The 18,039-nt window shown below is 43.9% G+C and overlaps 1 protein-coding gene across 1 annotated transcript; it reads left to right on the top strand.

Annotated features, from left to right (window-relative positions):
- Window positions 1–14,464: 14,464 nt before the first annotated feature.
- On the top strand, window positions 14,465–16,879 carry LOC138657863 (uncharacterized). Its single transcript, XM_069745485.1, has 4 exons — window positions 14,465–14,579; window positions 14,997–15,112; window positions 15,234–15,380; window positions 15,770–16,879. The coding sequence occupies exons 1-4, from the start codon at window positions 14,496–14,498 to the stop codon at window positions 16,686–16,688; spliced, it is 1,266 nt and encodes a 421-aa protein (XP_069601586.1). The 5' UTR covers window positions 14,465–14,495; the 3' UTR covers window positions 16,689–16,879.
- Window positions 16,880–18,039: the final 1,160 nt, after the last annotated feature.

The raw sequence follows: 18,039 nt of genomic DNA, 5'->3' as shown, positions 1-18,039 counted from the left end.
TACATCATACTTATGTTGCATTTTATGACCTTCCATTATCGGGATTTGTATGTGGGGACTTTCTCTCGCCTGTACCCTTCCCATATTATCTTTATGTGGTGACATATATACTATTAGCCTGCAGTAGACCCATTTCTGGTGTCTTATACTTTTATGTGTCTATGTTCGCACTGTCATTATGTGATGGCTGTGCATGTCTATATGTGATATTTTTGTGTCAATAAAATTATGTTTATACTTTTTTATGAACTTCCATTTGTCCTCCTGATTTATATTGATTGCTGTATGGAGGTAAATATGATGGTTGTGACTAATGTCAGTCACTAAAATGAAGCTGGTAATTTTGATATTCTTTTCCGGACATGTAACGTGGGCAAATTCATTAGAAAAGGGGGTGCTATTCAGAATGGTCGGTGGTAATAGTAAAAAGTGGTGACCAACGGTCAACTGGATACTACCATCAAGAATGACATGGGAATAAACATTAAGCAATTAAAAGAAAGCATAGAAAACAGCGAGGCATTGGCCTACAGAGGGTCAGTCGAACAAGACTGGATGGAGAGAATCAGAATGCACACACTGTACTTAAATGGGTGGTTAATTATTATGCTGGTAGGATATTTTTCATGATTGGGCAATGTATTCTAGAGCACTAATTGTTTGGAAGGGCATCATTACCTCTTGTTGTGTCTACCTGCCATACACAGCCTAGTCTGAATGATTAAGTACTGATTCGGCAGTGCACTTAAGATTGTCCAAGTCTGAAGTCTGTGCTACAATCACTTTATGTAATTAGCAAATTAGAGAATTACAAAATTTAAAGTGGTGATATTATTATATTCTACAAACCTTTATCAGTCTCACGTGATCATTGTTACTAAATTTTGGGTTAAATATTTATCAAACACATAGTAGGTTTAATAACACAAGGTTCTTGTAAAAGGCTTTTTAAAGTCATTCATTTGATAGACAGATGTAAAGCATGGCTTGAGGTGAAAGTCAACCTGCTTCAACCTGCTCCATCTTACTGAAGCAAGCTAGTCACTCAATAGATATGAGAGATAGATTGATAGAAAAGAAAAAATTGAAGGACATTGTATAGAACAGAAGATCTCACATAGGTTCCATAGAAAAGACTGGACTCTATGCGTATTTCTTTAGAAAGGATAGAAAGATAGATAGATAGATAGATAGATAGATAGATAGATAGATAGATAGATAGATAGATAGATAGATAGATAGATAGATAGAGCAAAAAATTGGAACAGCAAACATATAAAAGTACTATGGATGCAGGGCCTCTCAGCAAGGAGTCACCTTTGTGCAAAATTATATAAATTCAGAAAAAAAAAGAGGCAGCACTACAGTATTTAAAAAAATACAAAAGGGACTTTAATAGCCCTGGTGGCGTGGCGATGTTTCGGTTACAATGAGCCTTTCTCAAGCTTGAGAAAGTCTCATTGCAGCCGAAACATCGCCACGCCACCAGGGCTATTAACCCCTTCATGACCTTGGGATTTTCCATTTTTCCATGTTCGTTTTTCACTCCCCTCCTTCCCAGAGCCATAACTTTTTTATTTTTCCATCAATTTGGCCATTTGAGGGCTTATTTTTTGCAGGACGAGTTGTACTTTGAACGACACCATTGGTTTTAGCATGTCGTGTACTAGAAAACAGGAAAAAAATTCCAAGTGCGGTGAAATTGGAAAAAAAGTGCAATCCCACATTGGTTTTTTGCTTGGCTTTTATACTAGGTTGACTAAATGCTAACACTGACCTGCCATTATGATTCTCCAGGTCATTACGAGTTCATCGATAAAAAAGAACCTAGACATGTTTGGTGTCTAAGTGGTGAAAAAAAATCCAAACTTTGCTACAAAAGAAAAAAAATTGCGCTATTTTCCGATACCCGTAGCGTCTCCATTTTTCATGATCTGGGGTCAGGTGAGGGCTTATTTTTTGCGCGCCGAGCTGGCATTTTTAATGATAGCATTTTGGTGCAGGTACGTTTTTTTGATCGTTCGTTATTGCATTTTAATGCAATGTCGCGGGAACCAAAAAAAACTTAATTCTGGCGGGCGATTCTGAACGTGGCGACACCAGATATGTGTAGGTTTGATTTATTTTTATTGATTTATTTTGAATAGGGCGAAAGGGGGGTGATTTAAACTTTTACTTTTTTTTTATTCTTTTCAAATTTTTTATTACTTTTTTTTTTACTCTTGCTATGCTTCAATAGCCTCCATGGGAGGCTAGAAGCTGGCACAACTCGATCGGCTCAGCTACATAGTAGGGATCATCAGATCGCTGCTATGTAGCTTAATAGCAGGCTTGCTATGAGCACCAACCACAGGGTGGCGCTGACAGCTAGCCAGGATCAGTAACCATAGAGGTCTCAAGGACCTCTATGGTTACCATTCTGATGCATCGTTGACCCCGGATCATGTGACGGGGGTCACGGATGAGCTCATTTCCGGCCAGATGGCCGGAAGCGCCGGTTAAATGCCGCTGTCAGCATTTGACAGCGGCATTTAACTAGTTAATAGCGGCGGGTGAATCGCAATTTCACCCACCGCTATTGTGGGCACATGTCAGCTGTTCAAAACAGCTGACACGTCCTGGCTCTGATGCGGGCTCACCGCCGGAGCCCTGCATCAAAGTGCGGTATCTGACCTCAGACGTACTATACCGTCCGAGGTCAGAAAGGGGTTAAAGTCCTTTTTGTATTTTTTAAAAATACTGGAGTTTTGCCTCTTTTTTCCGAATTTGGAAAGATAACTAGATACGGGATAGATAGATAGATAGATAGATAGATAGATAGATAGATAGATATGGGATAGATAGATAGATAGATAGATAGATAGATAGATATGGGATAGATAGATAGATAGATAGATAGATAGATAGATAGATAGATAGATAGATAGATAGATAGATAGATAGATAGATAGATAGATAATAGACAGTGGCGTAACTACCGCGGTCGCAGCGGTCGCCACTGCGACGGGGCCCGGCAGGTCAGGGGCCCGCCGCCCGGCAGGTCAGACCGGCAGCGATTTTACTACATAGCGCCGGCCGGCCTCCAGCCGGCCCTTTAAATGCTCCTGTGTTAAGTTGCCCGCACTGACAAGGGCCGCCCACGGCGGCCGGCGTCAGTGCGGGTCGCGGGAGCAATGAGCATGGTCGCGGTCCTTGATCCTGCCGCCTGCGTGTGCTCGTCTGCTGCTGCCCTTGCGAGCGCGAGCAAGCAGGAGACCCCGTGATTTGAAAAAGCTTGCGTGCAATAGGGCGCGCGCCTCCACCTGTGTCTGACGCTGGCCGGCCCGAACCAGCGTCAGAGAAGACTGCTCGCCACGCCAATGCTGCCTGCGGGTCCGGGATCCTCTACCACTGACGCTGGGACGGTCCTCCACCTGTGTCTGACGTTGGCTGGCCTGAACCAGCGTCAGAGAAGACTGGTGTACACCAATGCTGCCTGGCTGCGGCCTGGATCCTGTACCGCCGACGCTGGGACCTCCACCTGTGTCTGACGCTGGCTGGCCGGCCTGAACCAGCGTCAGAGAAGACTGCTCTGCCTCTCACCAATGCTGCCAGCCTGCCTGGGATCCTCTACTGCCGATGCTGGGACCCGACCCACCTCAGCCCTTTATCCTACCGACCTCCCCCATCTCAGGGACCTGGGTAAGTCCCAAGATGATTTTTTTTAAATGTGTATATACAGCAGTTGCACCTATATAATGTGTAAAGTCTGCTATATATACATTATATAGGTGATACTGCTGTATATAATCACTGTATCACCTATATAATGTATGTATAGCAGTTTATATACATTATATAGGGAATGCTGCTACTGATGTATATAGATTGTATAGGTGACACTGCGGTGTGTGTGTGTATATGTATATGTATATATATATATATATATATACACACACACGTACATATATACACAGCAGTATCACCTATATAATGTATATACACATCAGTAGCAGTATTCACTATATAATGTATATAGACTGCTATACATACATTATATAGGTGATACAGTGATTATATACAGCAGTATCACCTATATAATGTGTATATATGTCAGTCTATATACATTATATTGAAAATACCACTATTGATGTGTATATTTGTTATATAGGCCATACTGGTGTGTGTGTATATATACACACACATGTACATATATACACAGCAGTGTCACCTATATATAACGTATATACACATCAGTAGTAGTATTGCCTATAGAATGTATATATACTGCTGTATATACAATATATAAGTGATACTGGCTGCTTCTGTATATAATGATAGTATCACCTATATAATGTATATACAGCAGTCTATATACGTTCTATAGGCAATACTACTACTGATGTGTATATACGTTATATATAGGTGATACTGCTGTGTATATATGTACGTGTGTGTGTATATATACACACACACCAGTATGGCCTATATAACGAATATACACATCAATAGTGGTATTTTTAATATAACGTGTGTGATATCTATAGTGTGTGTGTGATATCTGAAGTGCGTGTGTGTGTGTATGATATCTGTAGTGTGTGTGAGGCAGGGGCGTAACTACCACAGTCTGGCAAGTCAGGGGCCCAACAGGTCAGACGCACCCAACTCCCCCCGCCGCAGTGAACTATACCGGCGTTTATGATGCCCCATGTCCTAGTAGGTCCCCAGGTTCAGGTCATTGTGCTCCTCCGGGCCCCCCGTACACACCTTGTTCCTCCTCCCCTGGTCTCCCAATGCTCCTCATCTCCCAAGCATTCCCTGCCCATTGTCCCTGTGTGACTCGTCTGCCCTGCTCTCAAGTCTCCCCTGTCCCCTTTCTCACCATGTGTTCTCCATCTACCCTGTCCTTGTAATCCCTGTGCCCCCTTCTTCCCTCCTCCCCAGTCCCCCGTCTTCCTCTGTCCCCTTGCAGCCCTTGCGTCCCTATCTACTCTGCCCTCTGAGTCCCCTTGTGTCCTCTTGTGCCTGTCTCCCTTGCACCCTAGTTCCCGTGTGTCCCATTGTGCCCTTCTCCCCTTCCTCCTAGTCCCTATGAGTCCCCTTGTGCTTCTATCCCTTGTCCCCGTGTGTAGCCTTGTCAGTGTCCCTTGCCCACTAGTCCCTGTGTGTCCCCTTGCGCCTGTCTCCCTTGTCCCCTTATGCTTGTGTCCCTTGTCCCCATGTGCCAGTTTCCCTTGACCATTAGTCCCTGTGTGTCCCCTTGTCAGTCTCCCTGGCCATCTAGTCCCCATGTGCCCCTTGTGTCAATCTGCCTTGTCCACTAGTCCCCGTGTGTCCCCTTGTCAGTCTCCCTGGCCAACTAGTCCCTGTGTGTCCCCTTGTGCCAGTCTCCTTTGTCCCCTTGTGTCAGTCTCCCTTGCCCACTAGTCCCCTTGTAACCTTCTCCCCTGCCTCCTAGCCCCCATGTGTCTGTCTTCCTTGCTCCCTAGCCCCCCTATGTTACCCTTGTGCCTGTCTCCACTACCCCCCTTGTGTCCTTGTCCCCTGCCCCCTAGTCACCATTTGCTCATGTCTTTCTCACTGCCCCTGTATGGAGGGGCTGCATTACACTATGAGGAGGGCTGCATTATATTCTATGGGGGTTACATTGTATTGTATAGCAGGGCTGCAGTATACTCTGTGGGGTGGATGTATTATACTATATGTGGGCTGCATTATACTGAATCGAGGACTATGGGGAATATATTATACTATATGAAGAACTATGGTGCATCATACTATGGGAAGTGAATTGTACAACATGGATGACGATGGCGGTGCATTATACTATATGGAGCACTATGAGCAGTGTATTATACTATACGGAGCACTACGAAGATTGTATTATGCTATATGGAGCACTATGAGGAGTGTATTTTAATATACGGAGGAGTGTATTATACTATATGGAGGACTGAGCAGTGTATTATGCTATATTGAGCACTATGAGGAGTGTGTTTTAATATACGGAGGAGTGTATTATACTATATGGAGGACTGAGGAGTGTACAATACTATATGGGGGACTATGGGGAGTGTATTATACTATAAGGAGTACTATGGGGGTGCATTATACTTCTTATATGGATCCCCATGACTTCTATGTTAGCCCCTGATGAGTATAATGGTTTATTTTCTTTTATACATTACATAACAATGGCAGTACAGGGGACAAATATATGCCACGATGCGGCACTGGATAGTTATGCAACTGAGGTCACACTATACAACTTTGCAATAAAGCTATAGTGTGCAACATTAATAGGGAAAATGTGAATTTGGGTGGAAAACATTTTGGCATGGTGGGGGGCCCCATTTGAAAGTTCGCACCGGGGCCCATAACTTTGTAGTTACGCCACTGATAATAGATATAGATAGATAGGTAGATAGATAGATGTGAGATAGATAGATAGATAGATAGATAGATAGATAGATAGATAGATAGATAGATGTGAGATAGATAGATAGATAGATAGATAGATGTGAGATAGATAGATAGATAGATAGATAGATAGATAGATAGATAGATAGATAGATGTGAGATAGATAGATATGGGATAGATAGATAGATAGATAGATAGATAGATAGATAGATAGATAGATAGATAGATAGATAGATAGATGTGAGATAGATAGATGTGAGATAGATAGATGTGAGATAGATAGATAGATAGATGTGAGATAGATAGAGAAAGAGATAGATAGATAGAGTCAAGGACAACAGCCGAGGGGTCGTGCAGATCGCACTGATGTTATCAGTTTGTCAGGGATGACAGCGAGATCACACAGATCCTCCCACTGTCACCAGTTTGTCAAGGGAACGCAACTCCGCTGCCTCCAATCATCAGGCAATTGACTGACGTGGGATGGACTTGGCTGCTTTCACTACTAGGCCAGTTATTGGGGAACTCACAGTGAGCGTATGGTATATACATCTCCATTTCTAACATATGGAATATACTGTATATATACCCTGGTACCAGGGCCGGACTGAGCATCGGGCACTTCGGGCAAATGCCAGAAGGGCCGATGCTTGTAGTGGGCCGCTCGATCGGCGCATGCTGGCTGAGTGGCAGGTACCAGCGTCAGAGAACAGTGGCAGAGAACAGCAACACGCAAGCCGAAAGGTAATACCTGACTGCGAAACTGCTTCCTTAGCTCTCACTGGAAGCACACAGTCAGCATGGTGACATTATCTCCTGCTCTGATCTGCTTTCATTCCCTGCAAAGAAGGAGAGACCGGGGGAGGTGCTGGGACAGAGCTGCTGCTGCTGTCTGTGAGCAGGAGGACCTGTAGAGCTGCACATGGACATCAGCCTGCTCTGCACCACAGAAGTGTGTGTGTGTGTGTGTGTAATACATGAGTGTATGGTATCTGTAGTGTGTGTGTAATGTGTGTGCGGTATCTGTAGTGTAATACTTGTGTGTGCGGTATCTGTAGTGTGTGTAATGTGTGTGAGTTATCTATAGAGTGTGAGTGTGTAATGTGTGTGCGGTATCTGTAGTGTGTGTGTGTGTAATGTGTGTGCGGTATCTGTAGTGTATACTTGTGTGTGCGGTATCTGTAGTGTGTGTGTGAGTGTGTAATGTGTGTGTGGTATCTGTAATGTAATACTTGTGTGTGCGGTATCTGTAGTATGTGTGTGAGTGTAATGTGTGTGCGGTATCTGTAGTGTAGATAGATAGATGTGAGATAGATAGATGTGAGATAGATAGATGTGAGATAGATAGATAGATGTGAGGACTTGGGGATCCTAGTTAATGATAAACTTACCTGGAGCAGCCAGTGCCAGGCAGCAGCTGCCAAGGCAAACAGGATCATGGGGTGCATTAAAAGAGGTCTGGATACACATGATGAGAGCATTATACTGCCTCTGTACAAATCCCTAGTTAGACCGCACATGGAGTACTGTGTCCAGTTTTGGGCACCGGTGCTCAGGAAGGATATAATGGAACTAGAGAGAGTACAAAGGAGGGCAACAAAATTAATAAAGGGGATGGGAGAACTACAATACCCAGATAGATTAGCGAAATTAGGATTATTTAGTCTAGAAAAAAGACGACTGAGGGGCGATCTAATAACCATGTACAAGTATATAAGGGGACAATACAAATATCTCGCTGAGGATCTGTTTATACCAAGGAAGGTGACGGGCACAAGGGGGCATTCTTTGCGTCTGGAGGAGAGAAGGTTTTTCCACCAACATAGAAGAGGATTCTTTACTGTTAGGGCAGTGAGAATCTGGAATTGCTTGCCTGAGGAGGTGGTGATGGCGAACTCAGTCGAGGGGTTCAAGAGAGGCCTGGATGTCTTCCTGGAGCAGAACAATATTGTATCATACAATTATTAGGTTCTGTAGAAGGACGTAGATCTGGGTATTTATTATGATGGAATATAGGCTGAACTGGATGGACAAATGTCTTTTTTCGGCCTTACTAACTATGTTACTATGTTACTATGTTACTTGTGTGTGCGGTATCTGTAGTGTGTGTGTGTGTGTAATGTGTGTGTGGTATCTGTAGTGTAATACTTGTGTGTGCGGTATCTGTAATGTGTGTGTGAGTGTATAATGTGTGTGCGGTATCTGTAGTGTAATACTTGAGTGTGCGGTATCTGTAGTGTGTGTGTAATGTGTGTGCGGTATCTGTATTGTAATACTTGTGTGTGCGGTATCTGTAGTGTGTGTGTGAGTGTGTAATGTGTGTGCGGTATCTGTAGTGTAATACTTGTGTGTGTGGTATCTGTAGTGTGTGTGTGAGTGTGTAATGTGTGTGCGGTATCTGTAGTGTAATACTTGTGTGTGCGGTATCTGTAGTGTGTGTGTAATGTGTGTGCGGTATCTGTAGTGTGTGTGTAATGTGTGCGGTATCTGTAGTGTGTGTGTAATGTGTGTGCGGTATCTGTAGTGTAATACTTGTGTGTGCGGTATCTGTAGTGTGTGTAATGTGTGTGCGGTATCTGTAGTGTAATACTTGTGTGTGCGGTATCTGTAGTGTGTGTGTAATGTGTGTGAGTTATCTATAGAGTGTGAGTGTGTAATGTGTGTGCGGTATCTGTAGTGTGTGTGTGTGTAATGTGTGTGCGGTATCTGTAGTGTATACTTGTGTGTGCGGTATCTGTAGTGTGTGTGTGAGTGTGTAATGTGTGTGTGGTATCTGTAATGTAATACTTGTGTGTGCGGTATCTGTAGTGTGTGTGTGTGTGTAATGTGTGTGTGGTATCTGTAGTGTAATACTTGTGTGTGCGGTATCTGTAATGTGTGTGTGAGTGTAATGTGTGTGCGGTATCTGTAGTGTAATACTTGTGTGTGCGGTATCTGTAGTGTGTGTGTAATGTGTGTGAGTTATCTATAGAGTGTGAGTGTGTAATGTGTGTGCGGTATCTGTAGTGTGTGTGTGTGTAATGTGTGTGCGGTATCTGTAGTGTGTGTGAGTGTAATGTGTGTGCGGTATCTGTAGTGTAATACTTGTGTGTGCGGTATCTGTAGTGTGTGTGTGTGTGTAATGTGTGTGTGGTATCTGTAGTGTAATACTTGTGTGTGCGGTATCTGTAGTATGTGTGTGAGTGTAATGTGTGTGCGGTATCTGTAGTGTAATACTTGTGTGTGCGGTATCTGTAGTGTGTGTAATGTGTGTGCGGTATCTGTAGTGTAATACTTGTGTGTGCGGTATCTGTAGTGTGTGTAATGTGTGTGCGGTATCTGTAGTGTAATACTTGTGTGTGCGGTATCTGTAGTGTGTGTGTAATGTGTGTGAGTTATGTATAGAGTGTGAGTGTGTAATGTGTGTGCGGTATCTGTAGTGTGTGTGTGTGTAATGTGTGTGCGGTATCTGTAGTGTGTGTGTGTAATGTGTGTGCGGTATCTGTAGTGTATACTTGTGTGTGCGGTATCTGTAGTGTGTGTGTGAGTGTGTAATGTGTGTGTGGTATCTTTAATGTAATACTTGTGTGTGCGGTATCTGTAGTGTGTGTGTGAGTGTGTAATGTGTGTGTGGTATCTGTAATGTAATACTTGTGTGTGCGGTATCTGTAGTATGTGTGTGAGTGTAATGTGTGTGCGGTATCTGTAGTGTAATACTTGTGTGTGCGGTATCTGTAGTGTGTGTGTGTGTGTAATGTGTGTGTGGTATCTGTAGTGTAATACTTGTGTGTGCGGTATCTGTAATGTGTGTGTGAGTGTAATGTGTGTGCGGTATCTGTAGTGTAATACTTGTGTGTGCGGTATCTGTAGTGTGTGTGTAATGTGTGTGAGTTATCTATAGAGTGTGAGTGTGTAATGTGTGTGCGGTATCTGTAGTGTGTGTGTGTGTAATGTGTGTGCGGTATCTGTAGTGTGTGTGTGTGTAATGTGTGTGCGGTATCTGTAGTGTATACTTGTGTGTGCGGTATCTGTAGTGTGTGTGTGAGTGTGTAATGTGTGTGTGGTATCTGTAATGTAATACTTGTGTGTGCGGTATCTGTAGTGTGTGTGTGTGTGTAATGTGTGTGTGGTATCTGTAGTGTAATACTTGTGTGTGCGGTATCTGTAATGTGTGTGTGAGTGTAATGTGTGTGCGGTATCTGTAGTGTAATACTTGTGTGTGCGGTATCTGTAGTGTGTGTGTAATGTGTGTGAGTTATCTATAGAGTGTGAGTGTGTAATGTGTGTGCGGTATCTGTAGTGTGTGTGTGTGTAATGTGTGTGCGGTATCTGTAGTGTGTGTGAGTGTAATGTGTGTGCGGTATCTGTAGTGTAATACTTGTGTGTGCGGTATCTGTAGTGTGTGTGTGTGTGTAATGTGTGTGTGGTATCTGTAGTGTAATACTTGTGTGTGCGGTATCTGTAGTATGTGTGTGAGTGTAATGTGTGTGCGGTATCTGTAGTGTAATACTTGTGTGTGCGGTATCTGTAGTGTGTGTAATGTGTGTGCGGTATCTGTAGTGTAATACTTGTGTGTGCGGTATCTGTAGTGTGTGTAATGTGTGTGCGGTATCTGTAGTGTATACTTGTGTGTGCGGTATCTGTAGTGTGTGTGTGAGTGTGTAATGTGTGTGTGATATCTGTAATGTAATACTTGTGTGTGCGGTATCTGTAGTATGTGTGTGAGTGTAATGTGTGTGCGGTATCTGTAGTGTAATACTTGTGTGTGCGGTATCTGTAGTGTGTGTGTGTGTGTGTGTAATGTGTGTGTGGTATCTGTAGTGTAATACTTGTGTGTGCGGTATCTGTAGTATGTGTGTGAGTGTAATGTGTGTGCGGTATCTGTAGTGTAATACTTGTGTGTGCGGTATCTGTAGTGTGTGTAATGTGTGTGCGGTATCTGTAGTGTAATACTTGTGTGTGCGGTATCTGTAGTGTGTGTAATGTGTGCGGTATCTGTAGTGTGTGTGTAATGTGTGTGCGGTATCTGTAGTGTAATACTTGTGTGTGCGCTATCTGTAGTGTGTGTAATGTGTGTGCGGTATCTGTAGTGTAATACTTGTGTGTGCGGTATCTGTAGTGTGTGTGTAATGTGTGTGAGTTATCTATAGAGTGTGAGTGTGTAATGTGTGTGCGGTATCTGTAGTGTGTGTGTGTGTAATGTGTGTGCGGTATCTGTAGTGTATACTTGTGTGTGCGGTATCTGTAGTGTGTGTGTGAGTGTGTAATGTGTGTGTGGTATCTGTAATGTAATACTTGTGTGTGCGGTATCTGTAGTATGTGTGTGAGTGTAATGTGTGTGCGGTATCTGTAGTGTAATACTTGTGTGTGCGGTATCTGTAGTGTGTGTGTGTGTGTGTAATGTGTGTGTGGTATCTGTAGTGTAATACTTGTGTGTGCGGTATCTGTAATGTGTGTGTGAGTGTGTAATGTGTGTGCGGTATCTGTAGTGTAATACTTGTGTGTGCGGTATCTGTAGTGTGTGTGTAATGTGTGTGCGGTATCTGTAGTGTAATACTTGTGTGTGCGGTATCTGTAATGTGTGTGTGAGTGTGTAATGTGTGTGCGGTATCTGTAGTGTAATACTTGTGTGTGCGGTATCTGTAGTGTGTGTGTAATGTGTGTGCGGTATCTGTAGTGTAATACTTGTGTGTGCGGTATCTGTAGTGTGTGTGTGAGTGTGTAATGTGTGTGCGGTATCTGTAGTGTAATACTTGTGTGTGCGGTATCTGTAGTGTGTGTGTGTGTGTAATATGTGTGTGGTATCTGTAGTGTAATACTTGTGTGTGCGGTATCTGTAATGTGTGTGTGAGTGTGTAATGTGTGTGCGGTATCTGTAGTGTAATACTTGTGTGTGCGGTATCTGTAGTGTGTGTGTAATGTGTGCGCGGTATCTGTAGTGTAATACTTGTGTGTGCGGTATCTGTAGTGTGTGTGTGAGTGTGTAATGTGTTTGCGGTATCTGTAGTGTAATACTTGTGTGTGCGGTATCTGTAATGTGTGTGTAATGTGTGTACGGTATCTGTAGTGTAATACTTGTGTGTGCGGTATCTGTAGTGTGTGTGTGTGAGTGTGTAATGTGTGTGTGGTATCTGTAGTGTAATACTTGTGTGTGCGGTATCTGTAGTGTGTGTGTGTGTGAGTGTGTAATGTGTTTGCGGTATCTGTAGTGTAATACTTGTGTGTGCGGTATCTGTAGTGTATGTGTAATGTGTGTGCGGTATCTGTAGTGTGTGTGTAATGTGTGCGGTATCTGTAGTGTGTGTGTAATGTGTGTGCGGTATCTGTAGTGTAATACTTGTGTGTGCGGTATCTGTAGTGTGTGTAATGTGTGTAAGTTATCTGTAGTGTGAGTGTGTAATGTGTGTGCGGTATCTGTAGTGTGTGTGTAATGTGTGTGGTATCTGTAGTGTTTGCGTATGTGTAATACTTGTGTGTTTGTGTGTAATACATGTGTGTGTGTTAAGGCTAGATTCACATTGCGTTAGTGCAATCCATTTAGCGCATACGCTAACGGAATGCATTAACGCAATGTACAAAAAGGGATTGCGTCTAGCGATCCCGCTAGCGCAGAAGCCTGATCTGCGCTGGCGGGAACGGACCCAAAAACGCTGCAAGCAGCGTTCGAGGTCCGTCAGAAAATAACGGGACATCGCTAAAGCATGCCAAAAATGGCATACGTTAGCGATGCGTTACATACATTGCGGTCAATGGGTGCGCTAACAAATCCGTTACATTGCGTTAGTGGCGCTATGTAACGGATTCCATTAGCGGACTGCCACTAACGCAATGTGAACCTAGCCTAATTCTTGTGTGTGTGTGTGTGTGTGTGTGTGTGTGTAATAATGAGTAATGTGTATGTAATGAGCCTGTGTTGTCCACCATGTGTGCTCTGTGCATGTATGATGTGTGTGTCTGTGTGACTATATCAGGTGTATGTAATGAGTCTGTGTTGTCCACCATGTGTGCTGTGTACATGTATGTGTGTGTCTGTGTGACTATATCAGGTGTATGTAATGAGCCTGTGTTGTCCACCATGTGTGCTCTGTGCATGTATGATGTGTGTGTCTGTGTGACTATATCAGGTGTATGTAATGAGTCTGTGTTGTCCACCATGTGTGCTCTGTGCATGTATGATGTGTGTGTCTGTGTGACTATATCAGGTGTATGTAATGAGTCTGTGTTGTCCACCATGTGTGCTCTGTGCATGTATGATGTGTGTGTCTGTGTGACTATATCAGGTGTATGTAATGAGTCTGTGTTGTCCACCATGTGTGCTGTGTACATGTATGTGTGTGTCTGTGTGACTATTTGATGTGTATGTAATGAGCTTGTGTTTTCCAGCATGTGTGCGGTGTACATCATATATGAAGTGTATGTAATTCATTGCATGTGGGCTGGTTAATTTTTTTTGTGCCAGGGCTGCTTTTTGGTCCCAGTCCGGCCCTGCCTGGTACAGTCACTGCCAACTCCACAATAACAGTTAAGAACCATCAACTGCCATCACTAATCATTTATACAGGCCAATTGGACACCTGTTACAGGTAGCATATGGCTTCAGGGGTGCGATTTACAGAGCAAGAGATGCAGAGCTATTACATTTTATATATTTAATCCAGAAAGGTATGCAGTGTTTATAAAACAATATACAATAAATATACAAAGATTATACCAAGTGGGAACAAGACAATACTCTATATACAATTACATCAAACAAAAAGGAATAGCGAAAAAGAGAATTACTAAACCTAATATTGCAGGAATGGCTCTTATCTTTATGGAGGGAAGTGCTCTGATTGGGAAAATGGAACACTCTCAGGCTATGTGCACACGTCAGGTTTTTTGTGCAGAATTTTCCTGAGATTTTCCTGAGGAGAAATTGGCACCACTCCCAGGAAAACCGCATGCGTTTTTTGTGCGTTTTTTGTGCGTTTTTTATGCGTTTTATTACATGCGTTTTTTGTGCGTTTTTTATGCGTTTTTTACAGCAGATAAAGTTGGTTGAAAAAAAAAAACCCATGAGTTCATTTCCTGGTCCAACCCCTCTTCACCATTTAGCTTCCTTGTTGAATTCAAGATGCCGCACCATCGTCTAACTCCAGAACAGAACTGCCTACTGTTGCATACGGCACTACTTTTGCTGCACCACTACAGCGAGCTGGTAAGAAAATGTCATTAGATGTGAACACTTTCCGTATTAGGCTGGGTTCACAATGTGTACAGCAGCCCGTTCAACACATATGTTCACGGTCTGCTGCAACGCAAGTGCTGACTTTGGCACATCACTAACGCAGATGGAGCATCTGCTAGCTACATCTGCGCTAGCAGTAACAGGCACGGAAATGCCGCAGTCAGAGTCTAGAGGTCCGACCGTCACTCAAATGACGGCACATGGCTAGTGATGTCAGACATAGGAGTCAATGGTGGCGCTAGCGGACTACGTTTCACCGCATTATGCAGCGGTGTTACGAAGTCCGTCAAAACGGACTGGGGGAACGCAATGTGAACCCAGCCTTGCCAGCTGTATAACATGTGTTGTACAGTTCCATGTAATAACACATACTATATTCTCCCATAGGAGCAATCGCGGAGAAGAAGGGATAGCAGACGGCAAAAAAGGATGTGGGTTCATCCCATCATTCATGAACGGGAGGAAAAGGGACACTTCCATGTTCTTTATCGTGATTTAAGGAGGTAAGATATAGTGAGAAATGGTATATTGACAGCTGTGTTTCTTTGTACCTTTTTTTGATATATACAACATACATTATGTGTGTGTTTAAAATTAAAGTTTTATGTTCCTTTTTATTTTCAGCTTTCCAGATAAATTTTCTCAGTTTTGCCATCTTTCCATTGAGGCATTTGATCGTCTTCTAATTCTTCTTGGTCCACACCTCACTTACGAAGATACGGTCATGCGAAGAGCGATCTCTGCAGAAGAAAGGCTGCTCATCACCTTGCGGTAAGGCCTTGCTGCTAGTGCATCCCTAAATGCTGCCACAAATGCTGCCTGTTTAATCCGTAATGCTGCCGCTATGCTGCGAGTGCCCCCATAATGCTGCCAGTTTCCCTCATAATGCTACCGCAATGCTGCGAGTGCACCGGTTCCCTCATAATGCTGCCGCTATGCTGCGAGTGCACCGTTTCCCTCATAATGCTGCCCCAATGCTGCGAGTGCACCGTTTACCTCATAATGCTGCCCCAATGCTGCGAGTGCACCCTGTTTCCCTCATAATGCTGCTGCAATGCTGCCTGTGTCCCCATAACGCTAGTGGCCATGATGTGGATGTTTTATCTTGCAACACAATTTGTGTTGGTAGGTTTTCAAAATTTTTTTTTTTCTTTCTTCAGGTTTTTAGCCACAGGAGAGAGCTACACATCCCTGCACCTCCAATTTAGGGTTGGCAAATCGACCATCTCGCAAATTGTACGGTGCACATGTACCGTCATCTGGCAGAAGTTGCGGCCCATCGTGATGCCTTGCCCAACTGAGGAGACGTGGCTGCAGGTTGCAGCAGGATTTCAAACTGTGGCCAATTTCCCCAACTGCGTAGGTGCTGTTGATGGCAAACATGTGAGAGTGCTAAAGCCACCAAGATCAGGATCACGCTTCTTTAATTATAAGAAGTATTTTTCAGTGGTCTTGATGGCGGTGGCTGACGCACATTACAAGTTTGTTGCCATCGACGTTGGTGCCTATGGTAGTACTGGGGATTCTCGGGTGTTGCAATCATCACAGATTGGACTTCAAATTCTTCGAGATGGCGGCACGCTCCCAGCCCCTAGACCTTTGCCAGGTTCCACACATCCAGTACCCTTTGTGATGGTATCGGATGAGGCATTTCCCTTGAAGCCCCACCTGCTGCGCCCATACCCACGAAGAGCACTGGATGACCGGCGGAGGATTTTTAATTATAGGCTGAGCCGTGCACGAAGATATGTGGAATGTACCTTCGGGATCATGTGTAGTCGGTGGAGGATCTTTCACACTGCCATCCAGTTAGATCCAGAGACCGTGGACACTGTGATAAAGGCATGCTGTGTGCTCCACAACTATGCTCGGGAATACAGCACTGAGGTAGTTGAGGAATTACAGGTGTCAGAATTAGATGCAGTGGACAACTTTGGTCAAGGAAGGCAATGTAACACGGGTGTGCGTGTGAGAGAAACCTTTGCAGACTACTTCATGAGTCCTGAAGGTGCCGTGCACTGGCAATACTCTTGTGCCGGTGTTGAGCTGCCTGAACTGCAGAGAAGATCTGATGCCTAAACAGAATCAAGGCCCAAGACTGGACGTGAGATATAACAGCACAGAACATATGACGGCTGAACCCTATCCACTAATGAACCAGTCTGTACGGCACAGATGCTAACACCTGTGAAAATGTGAGGCGTAATCCCTATCAACCGTCGCCAAATCCCTATCTACCAAGGCCCCTTTTTAATTAATCTAATTGTAAACATTGCTAATAAATAAAAAATATTATTTAAAGGGAACCTGTCACCTGAATTTGGCGGGACCAGTTTTGGGTCATATGGGCGGAGTTTTCAGGTGTTTGATTCACCCTTTCCTTACCCGCTGGCTGCATGCTGGCTGCAATATTGGATTGAAGTTCATTCTCTGTCCTCCATAGTACACACCTGCACAAGGCAAGATTGCTTTGCACAGGCGTGTACTATGGAGGACAGAGAATGAACTTCAATCCAATATTGCAGCCAGCATGCAGCCAGCGGGTAAGCAAAGGGTGAATCAAACACCCGAAAACTCCGCCCATATGACCCAAAACCAGTCCCGCCAAATTCAGGTGACAGAGTCCCTTTAAACAATAATCGTTTCCATGTTGTTATTGTTTACCGTTGCTTAATCAGATCCCATTTCCGAGCTTCTTATTTTTATGATAATAAGAAATCTGAGTAGTTAAAATAATTTTTTTTAATAAAGTAAAAGAAAAATTAATTACATTAAAGAAACTTTTTTTAATGTATATGAACTTACATTTTATAACAAAACTTAAAGGGAACCTGTCACCCCAAAAATCACGGGTGAGGTAAGCCCACTTCTGTAATGCTGTAGATAAGCCCCCGATGTTATCAGAAAAAGGAGAAAAAGACGTTATGTTATACTCAACCACAGGCGGTCTCGCTGCTGGTCAGGTCAGATTGGCGTCTCCGGTCCACTGCGGCGCCTCCTATCTTCTTTCCATGACTTCCTCTTCTGATCTTCAGCAACGGCTCCAGCACAGGTGTACTTTGCTCGGCCCTGTTGAGGGCAGAGGATAGTACTGCAGTGCGCAGGCGCCGTGCCTCTGACCTTTCCGGCGCCTGCGCACTGCAGTACTATCCTCTGCCCTCAACAGGGCAGAGCAAAGTACGACTGCGCCGGAGCCGTGGCTGAAGATCAGAAGAGGACTTCATGGAAAGAAGATAGGAGGCGCCGCAGTGGACCGGAGACGCCAATCTGACCTGACCAGCAGCGAGACCGCCTGTGGTTGAGTATAACATAACGTCTTTTTCTCCTTTTTCTGATAACATCGGGGGCTTATCTACAGCATTACAGAATGCTGTAGATAAGCCCCTGATGACGGTGGGCTTACCTCACCCGCGATTTTCGTGGTGACAGG

This window comes from Ranitomeya imitator, chromosome 1, assembly GCF_032444005.1.
Source record: "Ranitomeya imitator isolate aRanImi1 chromosome 1, aRanImi1.pri, whole genome shotgun sequence".
NCBI lineage: Eukaryota > Metazoa > Chordata > Amphibia > Anura > Dendrobatidae > Ranitomeya > Ranitomeya imitator.
Note: the sequence above shows the minus strand (reverse complement) of the source record. Positions and strands in the feature narration are given on the sequence as shown.

Excerpts from the sequence above, each read along its gene's own strand:
- LOC138657863 (XM_069745485.1), top strand. The coding sequence starts at position 14,496 with ATGCCGCACCATCGTCTAACTCCAGAACAGAACTGCCTACTGTTGCAT. Across the intron at positions 14,580-14,996 it reads TGCACCACTACAGCGAGCTG|GAGCAATCGCGGAGAAGAAG; the intron begins GTAAGAAAATGT and ends ATTCTCCCATAG. Across the intron at positions 15,381-15,769 it reads AGGCTGCTCATCACCTTGCG|GTTTTTAGCCACAGGAGAGA; the intron begins GTAAGGCCTTGC and ends TTCTTTCTTCAG.